The sequence below is a fragment of the Ranitomeya imitator genome, chromosome 3 (genome assembly GCF_032444005.1).
Source record: "Ranitomeya imitator isolate aRanImi1 chromosome 3, aRanImi1.pri, whole genome shotgun sequence".
In the NCBI taxonomy this organism is placed as follows: domain Eukaryota; kingdom Metazoa; phylum Chordata; class Amphibia; order Anura; family Dendrobatidae; genus Ranitomeya; species Ranitomeya imitator.
Window position 1 is genome coordinate 596,935,913 of NC_091284.1, and position 23,136 is coordinate 596,959,048.

General features: G+C 38.9%; 1 protein-coding gene across 1 annotated transcript in view; it reads right to left on the minus strand.

Moving 5' to 3' along the window:
- Positions 1–1,695: 1,695 nt before the first annotated feature.
- Positions 1,696–23,136, minus strand: part of SLITRK6 (SLIT and NTRK like family member 6) — an 85,138-nt gene continuing 63,697 nt past the window's right edge. Inside the window, exon 2 of the mRNA XM_069758059.1 lies at positions 1,696–6,073. Coding sequence (XP_069614160.1) covers positions 3,529–6,051 — 2,523 coding nt within the window. The 5' untranslated portion in view covers positions 6,052–6,073 and the 3' untranslated portion in view covers positions 1,696–3,528. The remainder of the gene's footprint in view (positions 6,074–23,136) is intronic.

The window sequence follows — 23,136 nt, forward strand, 5'->3', positions numbered from 1 at the left end:
ATGCTGTGGCCTCAGGCAATGCACAGTGTAAGGGGTATCATGAGGGAACAGGCACTTACTTGATCAGCAGCAGGTTCTCTCAGCGGTGATGATCCTGATCCTGGATAGATAGCTATTGTCCAAATGAAAGTCTGAGGCACTGAAACGTTTAACCAGTTTACTTCAACATAAAGGGATTTACAACCAGTCCTGTCACCGGAGTCTGTATGGGAACTCTGAGTTACTTTGACCCTGCCGGGGTCTTCGCCTCTTATTGTACGCAGTTTCTGTGTGGCCCTGCTGCTGTATGTGAACTGGCTGCCGGCCCAATCTGTCCCCTCCGGGTCCTGGTTCGACGGGCAACCCGAGTCCTTTTATCGGCTTACCCCCTCCGGGAGTACCGCTGAACTCTGTGTCTGTTGCTGCGTCCGGCCCTAGTGAAGCTGATATCACCCCACGTTTTTCCGGTTGCTGTATTATATATAATGAATACAGCCACGGATCCGGTATCCGTCTTTGCGCCTGTTCTGGGTAGTGATTAATGCTACCCGGTTCTCACAATGTCCTTTTTCTCTGTCCCTCTTCTCCTTAGGCCGGTGATTTAGGCCTGGAAACAGTCACAGGGCTGTTAGAAATTCAGCTGTATGATCTCTCACTTTCAGCTCCTTAGCCCAACTGCCAGTTCTTCTCTCAGACCAGAATGGATCAAGGGGAGTCTCTGGAGCTCCCCCTTCTGGCCGGAGGTGGTAGTGCAGTTTTGCTATCTTATTACTTGTATTTAGTGTCAGTAACTATTTTTGTGGCAAATACCCCTAGGGGTGCCACATCAACTTTGACCAGGAGCACTATATTGCATTCCTTAGGGTGCTAGTTCTATTTATCATTTCATATAAAAGAGTTCCCTACAATTTTAGGCTCTTACACCAGCCTTGTTAAACTACTTAGTAGTAATTTTCCTCCACCATATCCCATGACCTTTCTGTACCCTATTTATGCAGTAGTTATGTTAATCTTTTAAATCTAGGTATTTTTGCAAAATAACACTGTAAAGTTTAGCAACATTTTTCTGCTTAATGAGGCTTTCCCATTTTAATAATAAATTACTTTTTTCCTTTCAATTGTGCAGGTATATTCTTTCTAACAAAGTAGATATTTTATTCTTTTTAACTATTATAAGCATATATTCTTTGCACATTTTGAAATGGCGATGTGCATTTCTTGTTCCTTTACTTCAGTTACTTTGTTAACCAAAGCTGAAAAATCACTAGGGATGGGCAGACCCATGGATATTCGGATTTGAATGCCAGAACTCGACCTGATATTGAACCTGAACCCGAAACCCAATAGAAGTCAATGAGGACCTGATCTTTGGTGCTGTAAAATGGTTGTAGTAAGGGCTAGAGGTCTCTCTCTCTCTCCTCCTGGAATTCCAAACACTAAAATGGACTTCCAGGAGATGTCCGTGTTCTGTGTTCAACATCTAAGTGTCCAATAATAACCCCGAACTTCACAGTTCAGGTTTGCTCATCTCTAAACTTCACCTAAGAATCTCTTGATTCCTGATTTCCAGACTAAGTTCATGAACAAGACTCTAGTTCAAACAAGAACTATGTTTTTTCCTCGCTTGGACAAGCTTTTTAAGATGTAACAATCTGAATGTTGATTCTGATTGCCATTCAACTTACTCTATTTAATAAAATACTATGGAGATGAAGCTCTGCTTTTATTATATGGAACTAATTTATTTGTAGTTTTGTAAAGGCACTCAAATACAGTATTTGTGAGGAAACATATAAAACATGACAACAAATACTTAAAAGTATCTTTTTTAAAGTTTGCTGTAAAATAAAGCTTTAGTGCGTTACACTGCAATTTATCTTATGAATTTGGCTGTTTTGTGACTTCTTAGAGAAGTAGGTGATCATTTAAGTCTATAAGATTGCTATAAACATGAAAATAATAATATTTTTGGACACAAAATATCCATGTCATTGAATATGTGACTATTTCAACACAAGAGAAGATATTTACATATGGAAATACATTACTATACAATCAAAAGGCTTTAAAGTTAACAATTTAACCATTTTAGTGTGCACAATTAATCAAGGTCTCATATAAAATATATACACATACAAAAATAACAAGAGCACACAAGTCTATGTCTATATCATGCATAATTCATATGTGAGATAATTGTGTATGTGTATTGGTTTCTTTATAGCAGAGACATAGTTCAGAAAGTACTGACACAGATCTAGAAACTTCAGTTCAGTACACACTCTACTTTTACATATTCAGACGGAGCAATTGTACCTGAGGCAAACCAATGCTCATCATATGGCACCAATCAAAACATATCAAAAGGTAAAGTGTATTATTATGGCAAAACAATAGGTAATTTCACTGATCATGGTGGCAAATGACCAAAGAGATGTTTATTTCTAGATGTCTTTTGAAAAGCAATGACCACATATTTTAATGGTTTGTTGTCTGGTGGCAAAGATAAAATGACACCAATTGTGAGTTGTGGGGTATCCTTTAACAACGACCTCAAAGAGTCAGTGGCACACTTTTGATTGAGATGCCGCTTTGATTCCCACAGTCTTTCCTCAGCTGGCAAGCTGGCACTGCTTTGCTTCAGATTATACGTGGAGCTGCACCCATTGGCAAATATACAGTTCCCAATGGTAACTAACAACAAGCTTAAACTTTTGATGTTGTAGGATGCCGTTCTAATTTCAACCTCTAACTGTGAGGCTTCTGATAAAGGTGCACGTCGCATTTAAAGCCTCATTTAGAATTGTGCTAGAAGTTGGAGAGCTGTTGGTCAGCTTTTTGCATGTTTTTACACAAGCCAGATTTATGCAAAACAATATGTGCCTTTTGCCCCTTTTGGGCTTATAACTTTTCTAAAAAGTAGTCAGGGCTTCCAAGAAAAGACAGGTCCTCCAGCAAGCAAATAGATTTTCTAAAATACACTTTTTTATAGAGTTGGAGCCTCTTGCTCCACAATTATGATAAGGTGGCCCTTAAATAAATGTCTCCCAAAATATGTATGTAAAAAATATTCTGTCCCTGTGTCCTAGCAAGACAAAAACTTAGAGTGATCATTTCTACCTCTTCTTTGAATTCATGACCTGTGCTAGTTAGTTGCCTTCAGTTTATTGTTGAATGGGGCTATCAGTGGATTTTAGTACATGTACAAGACCATCTGATAGCTGTAATTTCTGTAAACTCAGCATGGGAGATAATTTAAAAGGACTTTTATGTACTCTAGAAGCTGTAAGATTTCTTCTTTAATTTGCACAATATCATAGTATTAAATTATAATTTCTTTTTATAAAGTATAAATAACATTTTATGCCCATTATAATAACATATTTACAGAACTGTATAGAATATAATATTGAAAACTCAAATACATCTTCAAAATTCCATATATCCCTGAGTTTTTACACGATTATCCTTAATATCCTTTGATTAAGACAGTTCAGTGAGGCACTTCATATTACCATAGCAGTTAGGTTCAAGTTCACTATTAAGTGTCTAATGTTCTCCATTGTAATGATCAATGGGTCTTGCTTGTTGCTCCAGAACTTCAAGGTAGTCAGGTTCTGAATGGAGATTAGCTTTGAGCTCAAAATATTCATTTTTGGTTTGTTCTACCAGAACTTTCCTTGGCCTTGTGTACATAAGTGTTTCCATCAATTTAACCTCTTCATGAGTTTTAGGATAATAAGTCTCTATTTCTGGTTGCAAATGAGCAATATTCTTTCTCAGATACTCAGCAATGCCAAGCTGTTGCATTTGTCTTTCTTTTTCAATGAGGTTTCTATAAAGATAACTCGCATCTTGAAAAGACACAAATTCTGCTGATGGATCAGTGAACTTTATATTTGAAGTAGCTTGCAGTGAATTATTCTCTTTTTCTATGAGGCTACTAGTATTGTTCTTTGGAACGCTGAGCTGATTTTCTTCCCCCTGACTTTGTTCTACATGTTTTGGTGTAAAAGGGGGAGTCTGATAAACTTGAACAATTGGATTTCCTATCCTTTGCTCACACAGGACCGATCCTGGTCTCTCTGTCATATGATGTGTTGTTTTATGACCGTACATGCTGTACTGAATATGAACAGGACTATTTTCTCGAATTTGTCCAGTATCCTGTTTCTTTTTGTAACGTCTTTTCCTATGCAAGACAAGAACTATTATTCCTGCAGAACACAGCACAGCAGTAATTAAGATAATTAAAAGTCCAAGTATTAAGACAGAAAGTGGTATGTAATCAGAAAGTGATTTTAATATGTTATCAACTTTACTAGTCATTGTTGATTCCGGTGTAAAATTATTTAAGCTCAAGTGTGTTGGACGCACTTGACCATATATCAAGTCTGGACATAGTTCATCTTTATCAAGGGTTTTCAGCTCCATGTTTGCTACATCTTTTGGAGACTGACAAAAGATCTCGCTTATAACCACCGTTTTATGCACTTGTATCCATTTCTGAAGACCAGTTAAATTACATGTGCAGTCCCAAGGATTTTCTTGTAAATCAATCTGTGTCAACATCGTCAACTCCTCTAAAACATTCCTTAAAGGAATATTCATAAATTGGTTTGACTTAAGATTTAGTTTTGTTAATGGTATCCCAGAAAATACATGTTCTGGTAAAGTTTTTAGAAGATTGTTATTTAAATAAAGCACCTTAAGTTTTGGCATTACAGAGAATGTCCCAGATGAGACTTGACTGATGGCATTATATTCCAGATACAAGTATTCAATGCTCAACAAACCAAAGAATGTGCCAGTGTTCAAATTTCTTAAATGGTTTCCATTTAAATACAATTTTTGTAACTTGGTCAAATTTTGAAGACAATGTTCCTGAATAATTTCAATTTGATTATTACCTAAGTGAAGCATTTCTAAGGTACCATACTCTGAAAAATCTGATTTATAAATCCTATGGATAATATTTCCAGCTAAAATTAACTTTCTTGGATTTAGTGGTGGAGGTCCCAGGTCAGACATACTTTCAATATTTCGCTCTTGACAGTGAATCAAAGTTCCAGAAATACTGTAACTAGAACAATAGCATGGTACAGGACAGTATAAACCTGGAAGAATAGTTGTTGCTTTTGTAAGAACAAATGTTTCCTTGGTTGGATTTTTTTGAAGTGAAGTAATTTTTGTTGGTAAACGGCCATCATTTATTGATGCTGTTCCTAATAAAGACAACGGTACTGAAGGTTCTTCAAGATCACTGCTGGGAGTTGTGATGCAGAACATTTGTTTTTTTATCTTTCGAAGCAGAGCTCCTTTCAAATCAGGTGGGTTGAAGCAGACCACATCTCCTATTGTAGATTGTCTCGGCATATTCTCAAGCCATATTTTAAGCTGCAATAAGTCACAGTTGCAAACCCATCTATTGTCTTCTAATTGAAGTTCAACAATTCTCCCAATGTGTTCTAAAAATCCAACATACGGAAGATTTTGTAACTGGTTTCCTCTTAAGTCCAAATGTGTCAATGGCACAAATCGAAAAATGTTTGCAGGTAAGAAATTAATAGCATTGTCATTAAGTATAAGAACTTTCAATCTATTAAGCTTGGTAAATGTATTTGATTCAATTGTGGTGATAAAATTGTTGTCGGCTTGAAGAAATTCTAAGTTCTCTAGCCCCGAAAAACTATTTTCTCGCAGTATTTCCAATGAATTGTGATTAATATGCAGTTTCTTAAGCATATGAAGATCATTGAAAGCCCCAGGTTCAATTTCTACAATATTATTAAAACCAAGGTGTAGAGATATTAGATGACTGAAATCTGAAAACTCGTTCATGTGTAGTTTATACAGGCCATTGTTCAAAAGATTGATCTCTAAGTATTGAGATGGAGGTGCTTCTATCTCTGACAGTGTTGTTATATCCTTTTCTTCACAATTCATTAATAAAGTTCCATCTTTCTCTTCACATAAACACACATCTTTGCATGATCCCAAGAGTAGTGCTTCAGAAGCTGAGTTTACTAATATTTTATTAAGAAAATAAATTAAGACAACAGTGAAGATCATTGTGTCCAAGAAGGGATTCCCCCTAAAAAAAAAAAAAAAATTATTATGACAAATGATTTGTTTATCAATCTTGAAAAATACAGCCTTTACTTATACAGTAATATATTCTGAACTGTGAACTAAAGATTACAAAAAAATTGTATGCCAAAACCAAGAGTAGAACTTACAAAAAAAAACTATAATTGAAAGATTGACACTTGTTCTGTGTTTTGGAGGCACGCCTGGTTTAGGCACACAAATACTGATGAAATACTGATCAAAAACACAATTTGTGATTGAGGTCTATGATATCTCTGGTATTCCTATTGTTATCACATTCTTTAAACAACTTTACTGTGACATGCTAAATCTTAATTATTTACCAATGTATGCATATTAATAAATTGAATTAGCTATATCACATTTATTCTATAGTTTATGTGAATACTTTTCTGCCTAATGATGACAAAAGTATTCTAGGAGTAATACCTTTATTGGCTAACCAGAAAATAATATGTTTGCAAGCTTTCAGAGCACAGAGGCTCCTTCTTCAGGCTAGATTACAAATATGAGAAGGCCTGAAGAAGGAGCCTCTGTGCTCTGAAAGCTTGCAAACATTTTTTTCTGGTTAGCCAATAAAGGTATCACTCTGAGAATACTTTTGCTATCATTGGGCAGAAAAGTATTCACATCGATTTTTCTGGCGAACACGGTACCACAATACAATTTGATATTGTACATCATTCTATAGTTTGAAATCCAAATCCATGGCACATGTCCTTTAAGCATTAAAGAGTTTGTCCCAAATTAAGACATATCACCCATCCATATGATAGGCTATAATTGGTTGTTGTCTCAAAGCTGATTAATTGTGATTTCAAGGGCACATATACATTTGCCGTTTATTATGAATGACCAAGAAACGGTTAGTGTAAACAGGCTGGCATCACCTTATGAGCAAGCAAAACAATCTTTCTATGGAAGCATGATCTGCCTTTCTAAATAGACTATTAAACAACTGGCAATCTGCAAACATTTAACCTGTTAGCACTTATCAAACTTCAACAGATCAGGTAATTTAAATGTACTTTAAGAATGGACATCCAGCAATAAAACACTCACCTACCCTGCTTAGAGTTGTTAAGCGTTAAAGGACCTAAAAAGTCCCCCATGACTTCCTACCCACCAGCATTAGTTTATTTGTTGCTACCCTACTACCAGCCCTTTGTACTCATTATCACAAAAATAAATGTTTAACCCCCTCATGACTGATGATGTTTATATATTTCATCAACTCTATATCTGCCTTTGATTCAGGCTCTGTGCGGAGCCCGTATTTTTTCACAGACTTCACAGCAGATATAATCAGCCATCAAGTGCCTCTAACAGCCACAGGTGGCGTTCAGATCCACCCCCGGCTGTCAACCAATTAAATGCCACTGTCAACCACTGACAGCAGAATTTAACACACGCCATCGGACGTGTCTCACGAGACCCGCCCATTGGAGACCCCTGTCATGTGATCGAGTGGCGCCAATGGGTTGTCATGACAGCTGGGTTATAGAGAAGACCTTTGTGCCTGTCATCAAGATCCTCAATCACAAGGATCACACGGATATATAGAAGTGATGTAGCAATGTTATATTAAGCAAACTGCACTGTATTCACTTTCCTGGATTCAGCAGTGCCACTGCTTCCGGTCTCTGGCATTTGGTGCAATGATGATGTCATGTTAACATTGTGGCAACCAATCAATAAAATCAGTGGATCTGAGTGGGGAATTCCATCTACAATGGTAGATACACTGAGCTCACTGATTAGGTGTAATTCCAAACACTGAGAGCAGCAGCACAAAATCTACAGCGAACATGATGCAATTCAGTACAAAGCCGATTGTTTTTTCATACTAAATCTCTCCACTGGATAAGCATTAACTGAAAGAGTACAAACCCCTTAATACTTTTTCATTCTGATGAAATTTTGTCTGTGGCTAGCAAAAGTATGATTATTGTATCTGGTATGTTTAGTGTAATGTTACTGGAATTGTGACTGATCACGTTCTGAGTACATGCTAAATAAAGCTATACTTTTACAGTTTGTGTCCTAATATTCTACAAAAACACTGATCCTGGATATATTCTAAGATCTTGGTAAGCTTATTTTTTCTAAGAAGTAAGCATTACTACACATACTTATATTAGACAAAAGGCATCATAAGTTATTAATAGAAGCAGAGCATAAAGTAGTAAGCTGTAATCTGAGCAATCATATTCACAATTATGACTGATTCTAGCCTCAGGGCTACTTGATTAAGATTTTATTTGACGGTGGACAATTTGGCTTAGGAATATTCAGAAACACTAGTCTACAGCAATAATCATCAAACACATAATCACATAAGCTTATGAAATCCTATTATCAAACGATACTATATATATATTTTTTTAATCACAGGCATTTATTATATTTATTTTATCATTTGGTTTTATTTTGCTGAGTGTTATGTACATAGTCTTCCAGATATTTTAGCCTAATTTATAATAAACAAAAATTGGAAACATTACAAAATTTCAGGAGTTCAAAATCTATTTTTCTTTATGTGTGCAGTTGAAGACTTACATATAAGTGATATTGTAAACCATATTGAAAGGGTTTTGAAACTTTTAAGTCTAAAAGGGCATCCTTGAATTTGCACCAATTCATCAAAAAATATGCTCCCAATTTCATACATTTTGAAGAAAATCTGCCCTGTCGAAAAGAAAATCTTGAGAGAATAATATATCAAAATAATGCAAATGACAATTTGGGTTCACTGTCTTGTTAAAAAACATACTTCATGATAAACATGTCATCTATTCATTGAAGGAAATAAGTATTTGATCCCTTGCTGATTTTGCAAGCTTGCCCACTGATAAATACATGAACAGTATATAATTTTAAGGGTAGGTTAATTTTAACATTGAGAGATAGAATATCAAAAATAAAATCCAGAAAGTCACATTGTATAAATTATATAAATTTATTTGCATGCTGCAGTAAAAAATAAATATTTGATCCCCTAAAAACCAATAAGAGTTCTGGTTCCTACAGACCAGTTAGACGGTCCTAATCAACTTGTTACCCGCATTAAAGACAGTTGTCTTACATAGTCACCTTTATAAAAAACACTCCAGTCCACAGACTCAATTAATCAGTCAAATTCTAACCTCTACAACATGGGCAAGACCACAGAGCTTTCAAAGGATGTCAGGGACAAGATCATAGACCTGCACAAAGCTGCAATGTCCTACAAAACCAAATGCAAGACGTGTGTCTGTGTGAGAAGGAAAAAACTATTGGTGCAATAGTAAGAAAATGGAAGAAATAAAAAATGACTGTGAATCGACATCAATCTGGGGCACCTTGTAAAATCTTACCTTGTGGAGTATCTTTGATCATGCAGAAGGTGAGAGATCTGCCTAAAACTACATGGGGAAACTTATTAATGAACTCAAGGCAGCTGGGACCAAAATCACCAAGAAAATCATAGGTAACACATTATGCTCTAAAGGTGTGAAATCCTGCAGTGCCCACAAGGTCCCCCAGCTCAAGAAGGCACATGTGCAAGCCTTTCTGAAGTTTGCCAATGAACACCTGGATGATTCTGTGAGTAATTGAGAGAAAGTGCAGTGGCCAGATGAGACAAAAATTGAGCTCTTTGGCATTAACTAATGTCGCTTATCATGCAACTGTCAATGCTGATTTTGTTTTACCCTCTGCTGAGCACTTTTGGTGAATAACAAAAGAAGTTTATTCACAAGTTCATTGAGCTGGACTTTTCTTGTTTTTTATTAACTCAACTTGCCATGTTTGGAGGAAGAGAAATGCTGCCTATGACCCAGAGAACACCATCCCCACTGTCAAGCATGGAGGTGGAAACATTATGTTTTTGGGATGTTTCTCTGCTAAGGACACAAGTCTACTTTACTGCATGAATGGCAGAATGTATTGAGCCATGTACCATAAAATCCTGAGTGACAATCTCCTTCCTTCCGTCAGGATATTAAAAATGGGTCATGGCTGGGTCTTCCAGCAAGACAATGACCCAAAACATACAGCCAAGGCAACAAAGGAGTGGCTCAAATAAAAGCACATTAAGGTTTTGGAGTGGCCTAGCCAGTCTCCAGACCTTTATCCTATAACAAACTTATGGAGGGAGTTGATGATCCGAGTTGCCAAGTGACAGCCTCAAAATCTTAATGATTTAGAGATGATCTGCAAAGAGGAGTGGACCAAAATTCTTCTTGACGTGTGCAAACCTCATCATCAACTACAAAAAATCCTGACTGTTGTGCTTGCCAACAAGTGTTTTGCCACCAAGTATTAAGTCTTGTTTGCCAGAGGGATCAAATACTTATTTATCACTGCAAAATGCAAATAGAGTCTGACTGATTATTTGAGTCTGTGGACCGGATTCTTTTATAAAGGTGAGTATGTAAGACAACTGTCTTTTATGAAAGTAACAAGTTGATTAGAAGCATCTACCTGGTCTGTAGGAACCAGAACTCTTAATAATAATAATAATAATGATAATAATAATAATTTTATTTATATAGCGCCAACATATTCCGCAGCGCTTTACAAATATTGGTTGTTAAGGATCAAATATTTATGTTTTACTGCAGAATGCAAATAAATTTATATAATTTATACAATGTGATTTTCTGGATTTTTTTCTTGATATTCTATCTCTCAATGTTAACCCCTTCATGACCTTGGGATTTTCCATTTTTCCGTTTTTTGCTCCCTTTCTTCCCAGAGCCATAACTTTTTTATTTTTCTGTCAATATGGCCATGTGAGGGCTTATTTTTTGCAAAACAAGTTGTAATTTTGAACGACATCATTGGTTTTAGCATGTCTTGTACTAGAAAATGGGAAGAAAAAGTGCGGTGAAATTGCAAAAAAAGTGCAGTCCCACACTTGGTTTTTGATTGCCTTTTTTACTAGGTTCCCTAAATGCTAAAACTGACCGGCCATTATGATTCTCCAGGTCATAATGAGTTCATAGACACCAAACATGTCTAGGTTCTTTTTTATCTAAGTGGTGAAAAAAAAATCCAAACTTTGCTAAAAAAAAATAAAGTGGACCATTTTCCGATATCTGTTGCGTCTCCAATTTTCATCATCTGGAGTCGGGTGAGGGCTTATTTTTTGCATACTGAGCTGGCATTTTTAAACCCTTAGTGATGGAGCCAAATTTTTAAAATCTGACCAGTGTCACTTTACGTGGTAATAACTCTGCAACGCTTCAACAAATCCCAGTGATTTTGAGATTGTTTTTTCATGACATATTATACATTATAAATAATGGTAAATTTAGGTCAATATGTTTTGTGTTTATTTATAAAAAAATATCAAACATTTAAGAAAAATGTTATAAAATTTGCAATTTTCTAAATTTTAATGATTATCCCTTTAATCCAGATGGTCATACCACAGCAAACCATTAATAAATAACATTTCCCACATGTCGGCTTTACATCAGCACCATTTGTAAAATGTTATTTTATTTTTTTAGCATTTTAGGAGGTTTAAAAATGTAGCAGCAATTTTTCATTTTTTCAAGGAAATTTGCAAAATTTATTTTTTTAGGAACTTATCCATGTTTGAAGTCACTTTAGGGGTCTTGTATATTGGGAAACCCCCAAACGTGATACCATTTTAAAAACAGCGCCCCCTATTATATTGAAAACTGCTGTCAGGTAATTTATTAACCCTTCAGGTGCTTTACAGGAATTAATGCAAAGTGGCATGACAGAAATGAAAAAGTGCATTATTACCACCTAAACACCTCTAACTTCTGAACAGATTACTACAGCCATCAGACTCTAAGGCCACTATTTGGTCGTGAATTGCCATGTCAAACACCAGGACCACACAATCATGATCTGAGGGCACCAATTTGGATAAAGAGGAAGCCCTCACGCTCTGTTAACCATTTATAGTGATGTAGTCACTATTAACAGCAGCATCTAAGGGGTTAAACAGATTTGGATGGTGCAAACACTGATCGTGGCTGATACAGCAAGTTGTCAGCTATAGTGTACAGCCGACAGCTGCTGGATTGTCACCTGTATGGGGAGGCTATTCCCTTATATGTCAGGTCAGTTAAAAGACGTATTGGCTGTCATTAAGGGGTTAATGATAGCATTTTTGTGCAGATACTTTCTTTTGATCGCCCGTTATTGCATTTTAATGCAATGTCGCAGCGACCAAAAAAATGTAATTCTGGCGTTTCAAATTTTTTTCTCACTACGCCGTTTAGCGATCAGGTTAATCCTTTTTTTATTGATAGATCGGGTTATTCTGAATGCGGCAATACCAAATATGTGTAGGTTTGATTTTTTTTATTGATTTATTTTGAATTGGGCAAAAGGGGGGTGATTTAAACTTTTATATTTTTTTTTTTTTCACATTTTTTTTTACTTTTTTTTTAACTTTTGCCATGCTTCAACAGCCATTATGGGAGGCTAGAAGCTGGCACCACTCAATCGGCTCTGCTACATAGCAGCGATCATTAGATCGCTGCTATGCAGCAGAAATGCAGATGTGTTATGAGTGCCGAACACAGGAGGCACTCACAGCAGGCCGGCATCAGTAACCATGGAGGTCTCAAGGACCTTTATGGTTACCATTTTGACGCATCGCTGACCCCTGATCATGTGACGGGGTCGGCGATGCGCTCATTTCCGGCCGCCCGGCCAGAAGCGCCAGTGAAATGCCGCTTTCAGCATTTAACAGCAGCATTTAACTAGTTAATAGCGGTGGGTGAACCGCGATTTCACCCGTCGCAATTGCAGGCACATGTCAGCTGTTCAAAACAGCTGACATGTCTTTGCTTTGATGCGGGCTTTCCGCCGGAGCCCTGCATCAAAGCGCGGTATCTGACCTCGGACATACTATCCCGTCCGAGGTCAGAAAGAGGTTAAGATTAACCTACTCTTAAAATTATAGACTGTTCATGTCTTTGTCAGTGGGCAAACTTACAAAATCAGAAAGTGATCAAATATTATTTCCTTCACTGTGTCAGCTTTGCACGTAGATGAACAAACAGAATCATTTCCAGTAGTAGATAAAGTCAATGAAGAAAACTTAATCTTGGTAGTGGTACTGAGTCATACATTATCCAGGGAAGGGTTTTGTTGAATGGATTAGTAGACAAAGGATCTAACTGCTTTTTGAGTAGGAATTCAAAAGGTAATGCGGTAATACCGTAGGCACCTTGGTAATGTTGCTTAAATCAATATGAACAATGGAAAAGGATGCAGATCAACCTGTGACTGACAGTTGCTCAAAGCAATTACATAAAGAAAATGTTTAGTTAAAAGGCTGAAGAAAACAAAACAGGCAAACTAAAATTGCTGAAGACAACATGCTGTGTGAGTTTGACTCCCTTCGGCATTTTGGGCTGTTTTGTGCTACATTTGTCATATTTTGATCTGAATTATGCTTAACCCCTTAACGACCGCCAATACGCCTTTTAACGGCGGCCGCTAAGGGTACTTAAACCACAGCGCCGTTAATTAACGGTGCTGTGGAAAAAGTAAATAGCGACCCTAGAGAACATGATTCGGGTCGGTTTTTACCGACCCCGCTTTTGCGATCGCTGGTAATTAACCGTTTACCGGCGGTCGCAAAAAAAAACGCGATTTATTTTTAATTTCTCTGTCGTTCGATGTGATTGCACATCAGAGGACAGAGAAATGGGGTCCCAGGTAGCCCCCCAATACTTTAGACACATCCCACAATGGACAACAATAAGATGGATCTCACACACATACTAAATAGTATAGTGTTAGGGATAGTACCCGTACTAGAAATCCTTCAAAACAATCTAAGATACTCCAAAATAGCATAGAGAAAACCCGAGAAGAAACACATGGAGTACATGTCCCAAAGTATAAAAATACGTTTTTATTTATACCAATATTAAAAACACAATCATAAAGTCATAACATATACAGAGTACACAGTAGGGGAAACTAAGGATGGCACTGAAAGTGTTAAAAGGACGGAAGACCCCCATACGCCGCTAATTCGGCTTTCTAATGTAAATGCCATTAAGTGCAGTTTTTAGGGTAAAGACGCCACCATATCTGACAGTCCGCAGGTGAACAACTACATCTCCCCAAGTGGGGTGCCGCTAACCACAGAACGGCCTATATCACATTCAAAGCGGTTTTAATGGCTCTTACCCATATACTCAATCTCCGGTCTTAGGGGGGTCACTCCCGCAGCCTTTTAATGGCGGCCGCTAAGGGTACTTAAACCACAGCGCCGTTAATTAACGGTGCTGTGGAAAAAGTAAATAGCGCCCCCCAGAGTCCAATTTTCTCTGGGGTCTCGGCTGCTGGGGGTAGCCGAGACCCCAGAGAACATGATTCGGGTCGGTTTTTACCGACCCCGCTTTTGCGATCGCCGGTAATTAACCGTTTACCGGCAATCGCAAAAAAAAGCGATTTATTTTTAATTTCTCTGTCGTCCGATGTGATTGCACATCAGAGGACAGAGAAATGGGGTCCCAGGTAGCCCCCCAATACTTACCTGTCTCCCCCGGTGTTCCTCGTAGCTCCCGATGGGCGCCACCATCTTTCTCCGCCAAAAAAATGGTGGGCGCATGCGCAGTCCGCCCGCCGGCCGGCACTGGGGGAATCTTTGGGGTCTCGGCTGCCGGGGGTAGCCAAGTCCCAAAAGAACATGATCGGGGTCGGTTTTACCGACCCCTGTTTTGCGATCGCCGGTAATTAACTGTTTACCGGCGACTGCAAAAAAAAAAGAAAGTAATGTGTAATTCTCTGTCCTCTAATGTGATCGCACATCAGAGGACAGAGAAATAGAGGGATTCGGGGACCCTGCCATACTTACCGGTGTCCCTGGGTCCTCCTGCTGCTCCTCCTGGCTGCCGGCGTCTTCATGGCAAAAGAAAATGGCGGGCGCATGAGCAGTGCGCCCGCCATCTGTTGCCATCTGCCGGCCGGCAGGAGAAGAGCAGTTGGGGCTAAAATTAGGGTTAGAGTTAGGGTTAGGGTTAGGGTTGGGGCTAAATTTAGGGTTAGGGTTGGGGCTAAATTTAGGGTTAGGGTTGGGGCTAAATTTAAGGTTAGGGTTGGGGCTAAATTTAGGGTTAGGGTTGAGGCTAAATTTAGGGTTAGGCTTCTTTCACACTTACGTCGGTACGAGGCCGTCGCAATACGTCGGCCCAACATACCAACGCACGTTGTGAAAATTGTGCACAACGTGGGCTGCAGATGTAGTTTTTCAACGCATCTGCTGCCCAATCTATGTCCTGGGGAGGAGGGGGCGGAGTTACGGCATGCGCGGTCAGAAATGGCGGACGCAACGTACAAAAAAACGTTACAGTGAAAGTTTTTTTGTGCTGACGGTCCGCCAAAACACAACTGATCCAGTGCACGATGGACACGATGTGTGGCCATCCGTCGCGATCCGTCGGCAATACAAGTCTATGGGCAAAAAACATATCCTGCAAGCACATTTGCAGGATCTGGTTTTTGTCCGAAATGACGGATTGCGACGGATGCCAAACGCAAGTGTGAAAGTAGCCTTAGGGCTAGGGTTAGGGTTGGAGCTAAAGTTAGGGCTAGGGTTAGGGTTGGAGCTAAAGTTAGGGCTAGGGTTAGGGTTGGGGCTAAATTTAGGGTTAGAGTTAGGGCTAGGGTTGGGGCTAAAGTTAGGGCTAGGGTTGTAGCTAAATTTAGGGTTAGAAGTTGGGATTAGGGTTAGGGTTTGGATTAGGGTTGGTATAAGGGTTAGGGTTGGCATTAGGGTTACGCTTGGGATTAGGGTTAGGTTTGGGATTAGGGTTAAGGTTAGGGTTGGACCCGTAGAAGCGCTCTGATGTAGCGCGAAACGGCCGTCGTCTCACCTGTCGCACTCTCTTTGTTCACTCTCCACTCCCCCGTGCCGTGAAGAATGTACCGCTTGAAATAAAGGTCGCTTGAAACTGCATTTGGTGAGTGCATCTGCTTTTTTCTCTTTTGTTGGATCTCTCTTGGACTTTTTTCATGCGGATTGCACCTCCATCCCTATCTCTCGGACTGTTATACACATTCGTTGTGTGCCACCTTCTTTCTCTGTTTCAAGGGCTGTGCCGCTCTCTTTCTTCTTCTAGGTGTTCTATTTAAGGTTAGGGTTGTGATTAGGGGTGTATTGGGATTAGGGTTAGGTTTGAGGTTAGGGTTAAGATTAGGATTAGGAGTGTGTTGGATTTAGGGTTTTGATTAGGGTTATGGTTAGGGGTGACATTAGGGTTGTTTTGGGGTAAGGGTTGTGATTATCATTTGGGTTAGTGATTAGGATTATGGATCGGGTTGGGATTAGGGTTAGGGGTGTGTTGGGGTTAGAGTTGGAGCTAGAATTGGGGGGTTTTCACTGTTTAGGTACATCAGGGGGTCTCCAAACATGACAGCCAATTTTGTGCTCAAAAAGTCAAATGGTGCTCCCTCCACTCTGAGCTCTGCCGTGCTCCCAAACAGTGGGTTACCCCCACATATGGGGCATCAGCGTACTCGGGATAAATTGGACAACAAGTTTTGGGGTCCAATTTCTCCTGTTACCCTTGTGAAAATAAAAATATTTTTTGTGGAAAAAAAAAATATTTTTTTATTTTCACGACTCTGCATTCTAAACTTCTGTGAAGCACTTGGGCATTCAAAGTTCTCACCACACATCTAGATAAGTTCCTTTGGGGGTCTAGTTTCCAAAACGGGGTCACTTGTGGGGGGTCACTACTGTTTAGGTACAACAGGGGCTCTGCAAACGCAACATAATGCCCACAGACCATTCTATCTAAGTCTGCATTCCAAAACGGCGCTCCTTCCCTTCCGAGCTCTGCCGTGAGCCCAAACAGTGGTTTATTCCCACATATGGCACATCAGTGTTCTCGGGATAAATTGGACAACAACTATTGCAGTCCAATTTCTCCTGTTACCCTTGTGAAAATAAAAACTTGGGGGCTACAATATCTTTTTTGTGGAAAAAAAAATATTTTTTATTTTCATGACTCTGCATTCTAAACTTCTGTGAAGCACTTGGGCATTGAAAGTTCTCACCACACATCTAGATAAGTTCCTTGGGGGGTCTAGTTTCCAAAATGGGGTCACTTGTGGAGGGTTTCTACTGTTTAAGTACATCAGGGGCTCTGCAAACGCAGCATAACGCCCGCAGACCATTCTATCAAAGTCTGCATTCCAAAACGGCGCTCCTTCCTTCCGAGCTCTGCCGTGCGCCAGAACAGTGGTTTACCCCCACATATGGGGTACCAGCATACTCAGGACAAATTGGACAACAACGTTTGGGGTCCTATTTCTCTTGCTACCCTTGTGAAAATAAAAACTTGGGGGCTAAAAAATCTTTTTTGTAGAAATTTTTTATTTTTTATTTTCACGACTCTGCATTCTAAACTTCTGTGAAGCACTTGGGCATTCAAAGTTCTCACCACACATCTAGATAAGTTCCATGGGGGGTCTAGTTTCCAAAATGGGGTCACTTGTGGGGGGTTTCTACTGTTTAGGCACATCAGGGGCTCTCCAAATCAAATGCGACATGGCGTCCGATCTCAATTCCAGCCAATTCTACATTGAAAAAGTAAAATGGCACTCCTTCACTTCCAAGCTCTGCGGTGCGCCCAAACAGTGGTTTACCCCCACATATGGGGTATTGGCGTATTCAGGACAAATTGCATAACAAAATTTATGGTTACATTTCTGTTTTAACACTTGTGAAAATAAAAAAAATTGTTCTGAATCAAAATATTTGCAAAAAAAAGTTAAATGTTGATTTTTTCACATATGGGGTATTGACATACTCAGGAGAAATTGCACAACAACTTTTGTGGTCTAATTTATCCTGTTACCCTTGTTAAAATACAAACTTGGGGGCAAAAAGATCATTTTTGTAGAAAAAATGCGATTTTTTTATTTTCACGGCTCTACGTTATAAACTTCTGTGAAGCACCTGGGGGTTTAAAGTGCTCACCACACATCTAAATAAGTTCCTTAAAGGGTCTAGTTTTTAAAATGGGGTCACTTGTCGGGGGTTTCCACTGTTTAGGCACATCAGGGGCTCTCCAAATGCGACATGGCGTCCGATCTCAATTCCAGACAATTCTACATTGAAAAAGTAAAACGGCACTCCTTCTCTTCCAAGCTCTGCGGTGCGCCCAAACAGTGGTTTACCCCCACATATTGGGTATCGACGTACTCAAGAGAAATTGCACTACAACTTTGTGGGTGAAAAGATCATTTTTGTGTAAACAAATGCGATTTTTTATTTTCACGGCTCTACGTTATAAACTTCTGTGAAGCTCTTGGGGGTTTAAAGTGCTCACCACATATCTAGATAAGTTCCCTAAGGGGTCTAGTTTCCAAAATTGTGTCACTTGTGGGGGGTTTCCACTGTTTAGGCACATCAGGGGCTCTCTAAACGTGACATGGCGTCTGATCTCAATTCCAGCCAATTCTGCATTGAAAAAGTCAAACGGCGCTCCTTCACTTCTAAGTTCTGCGGTGCGCCCAAAAAGTGGTTTACCCCCACATATGGGGTATTGGCGTATTCAGGAGAAATTGCATAACAAAATTTATGGTTACATTTCTGTTTTTACACTTGTGAAAATAAAAAAATTGTTCTGAATCAAAATGTTTGCAAAAAAAAGTTGATTTTTTTTCTTCCACATTGTTTCAGTTCCTGTGAAGCACGTAAAGGGTTAATAAACTTCTTGAATGTGGTTTTGAGAACCTTTATGGGTGTAGTTTTTAGAATTGTGTCACACTTTGTTATTTTCTATCATATAGACCCCTCAAAATGACTTTAAATGTGATGTGGTCCCTAAACAAAATGGTGTTGTAAAAATGAGAAATTGCTGGTCAACTTTTAACCCTTATAACTCCCTAACAAAAAAAAAATTTGTTTCCAAAATTGTGCTGATGTAAAGTAGGCATGTGGGAAATGTTATTTATTAACTATTTTTCGTGACATATCTCTCTTATTTAAGGGCATAAAAATACAAAATTTGAAAATTGTAAAATTTTAAAAATTTTCGCCATATTTCCATTTTTTTCATAAAAAATCGCAAGTAATATCAAAGAAATGTTACCACTAACATGAAGTACAATATGTCCTGAAAAAACAATCTCAGAATCAGCGGGATCTGTTGAAGCGTTCCAGAGTTATAACCTCATAAAGTGACAGTGGTCAGAATTGTAAAAATTGTCTCAGTCATTAAGTACCAAATTGGCTCTGTCACTAAGGGGTTAAATCACTTTTCCACTTGATTTGTGCAAACACACTTTTTGTGTCATACTCCTTTGCTGATCATGATATACATGTTGTATATGATGGCTCATGGTTATTCTGATGCACACTCCTCAGCATTACTACTTATAATTTTGTACATAGTTTTAATGCTTTTATGTATACCCCTTAGTTTGTGCCTTATACTATTGACAACAAGAAGATAGTTTATTGCTGATTACTTATAAGAAACTGGAAGTTATTTAATGAGTTTTTATTCTATCTATGAATAAAATATCTGGGAAAATCACTAAGTGCATGAGTGCTTTTTTACCATTGATAGAAGGAAGCTGACTGGGCATGTGCAGTCAATCTATATTAGAGCCTTTAATCCCCTTTAAAGGGTATCCTTCACCAGCACCCGAGACAATTATGATGTTCTAGACAAAGTGAAAAAGTAAGTGTTCTAAAAGCAGAGAGCTTATTCGTATCCTGTACAGTACCTGTGCATCTTGAGTTTTAATGTCTTTGTTAATTTGACTAAGATATTGCACAAATAGGATATTGCATCAATTTTATCAAATTGATTAAAATGTAATTGAATTTTAGTTACATTTCTTGAAATATACAAGTCCCTGTAAATTCAAAATAATTTGCAATTTGATTACTGCAGGTCACAAAGAAAAATGCCCAGCTCCATCTCACTCATTGCTGTCAGAGAGTGGGCTCATATGATGCCAGTTGTGGTCATGAGCTTCCTTACTTTGCATTTATTATATAACAAGGTCTAGTGCAGCCTATCATGGGGGACAATCACAGTGACTGTAACATTTGTGGGCACATATAGCAGTGTTTAGGTTAGGCATAGTAGGTCAGGACACATAGATCCTGATTACACCTAGACAGCGAAAGGCCTAAATCAGAGCTTGAGGTTATACTGCAGCATTGAATTACACTCAAAATGGGAGTGATGACATAGGTCTACGAATAATAATACAAATATTCAAGTGATAGGGAGGTGCTGGGCCTTCAGAGTCTGAATGTCTGTGAATTGATTGATACAGCATATCCTACAGTGCAACATCTTTAAGGGAACCTGTCATGTAAGAAAATACTATTAAACTGAAGATCTGGAGTAAATCTGCAGGTTAATAGTGATTAGAAAGCCATGCAGGTGCCACACTAAATGCTCAAATGAATAGAGCAAATTAACCTTAAGCAGCCCAGCAGCCTTGGGCTTTCAGTCATAGAAACATGGCATGCGAGGCTTCAATTACCACTCAGTGCAGAGTGAGCTGCACTAGCCAAGCCACGGTTAATTTAGAGTTGAGGGAAAAATTGTGCCCTTCAAGATTTCCTATTCTTTTGCATGTTTGTCACCCTCTCCCATGTGTTTAGCACCTGTGCGTGTCACTGTAGGCTGCCAATCATCTTTATGGCCACAAAGCTCTGTCAACAGAGAAATAAAAAAAGCTATACATATCAGAATAAAGTAATGCAAAAAAAAATATTTTTCTCTAAAAAATTGTTTAGTTTAAAAGTGGTAAAACATAAAAGGATGATGAAAATGAGGTATCGTTATAATGACAGTGACGCAAAGAAAAAAGCTGCCTTATCACTTTTACCACAGAATGAATGGCATAAAAAAATCCTGAATTGTTGGTTTTTGTTCATTCTGCCTCTCAAAAATTGTAATAAAAAGCTATCAAAAAATATCACATGCCCTAAAATGGTGGCGCAAAACATCAACTTGTTCCAAAAAAAAACAAGCCCTCATCTGACTCTGTCTGCAGAAACATAGAAAAAGTATAGCTCTCAGAATATGGTGGCGCAAAAACTTAAAACAAAAACAACAGTGGTATGTGGTAGAAGCCAAACATAAAAAAAAAATCTGTTATCACTGTAATTGTAGAATAACTGAAGAATAAATCCATCTAATCATTTATATTGCATGAGGAATGGCGTGAAAAAGAAATAAAACCAATACTTGACCTACTGTTTCTTTAGTCTGACTCCCAACAATCAAAATAATATGTTAGGGTCACATTCATTTTGCTCTTTGCACTGAGCGCTTTTGCTGGGTTTTCCGTGTATATCTCTGAAATACGTCATTCAGACTGAATCGTCAGCAGAATATCTATATATATAATTGTCTAAGGGGTACTTCCATCTGTTTGTCTGTAACATCCGTCTGTTTGTCTGTCGTGGAAATCCGGGGTCGCTGATTGGTCGCGCCCGGCGGGCCGTGACCAATCGGCGATATTGGGGTGGGATTTAAACACCGCTTCAATTTTTACTATTGATGCTGCCTATGCAGCATCAATAGTAAAAACATATAATGTTAAAAATAATAATAAAAAAATAACATTATATTTTCACCTTCCGGCGTCCATGGCAGCCTTTCCTGCTGCTCGCGACGCTCCGGTTCCAAGAATGCATTGCGGCAATGACTCGAGATCACATAGTGGTCTCGCGAGATGATGACGTAGAGTTCTCGTGAGACCGCTACATCATCAGGGTTTATTGCCGCAAGGCATTACTGGGAATTGAGCATCGCGAGGAGCATTGCTAAAGGCCTGGGCTGGATCCAGGGGCCGCCGGAAGGTGAGTATATAACTATTTTTTATTTTAATTGTTTTTTAACAGGGATATGGTGCCACATTGCTACCTGGGCTGTCTTATATACTGCCTGGCCTGTGTTATATACTGCATGGGCTGTGTTATATACTACATCGATGTGCTATATACTATGTGTGCTGTGTTATATACTGCGTGGCTGCGCAATATACTACGTGGGCTGTGTTATATACTACGTGGGCTGTATTATGTACTGCGTGGGCTGTTATATACTGCGTGGGCTGTGTTATATACTACATCGTTGTGCAATATACTACGTAGCCTGTGCTATATACTACGTATCAGTGCAATATACTACGTGGCTGTGCTATATACTACGTAGCTGTGTTATATACGGTGTGGGCTGTGTTATATACTGCGTAGGCTGTGCTATATACTTTGTTACTGTGCTATATACTGCATGACTGTGCTATATACTGTGCAGCTGTGTTATATACTATGTGGCTGTGCTATATACTACGTGGGCTGTGTTATATACTGCATGGGCTGTGCTTTATACTACGTAGGCTGTGCTATATACTATGTGGGCTGTGTTGTATACTGCGTGGGCTGTGCTATATGCTACGTGGGCTGTTCTATATACTATGTGGGCTGTGCTATATACTACGTGGCTGTGCTATATACTACGTAGCTGTGCAATATACTATGTGGCTGTGCAATATACATCGTGGCTGTGCTATATACTACATGGCTATGTTATATACTACATAGCTGTGTTATATACTACGTGGCTGAGCTATATACTAGTGGCTGTGCTATATACTATGTGGGCTGTGTTAAATGCTGCGCGGGCTGTGAGACTTTTTAGCCCGGGGCCCTCAAAACCCTGGAGCTCGCCCTGGCTTCACTGATTAGTTGCACCCGGCCGGCCACAAACAATCAGCGACAGATGCAGTCTGGCCGCGAACTTGCGCGGGATTTGAACCACGCTTTGCTGATTGGTCTTGCCTGGCCGGCCGAATCCTGTGTATTCATTGCATTATTCTGAAATCTTCATAAATAAACTACATACGTATTCTAGAATACCCGATGCATTAGAATTGGGCCACCATCTAGTTCCCTGTAAAGGGGCTCAGAGAGACACTGAAGATGCTGAGATGCTGTATACCCGATGACACATTAAAAGTGAAACTTCGTTTTAAACATGCAAATAGAACAATTTTGTGTGTTTTTTAAAAGAA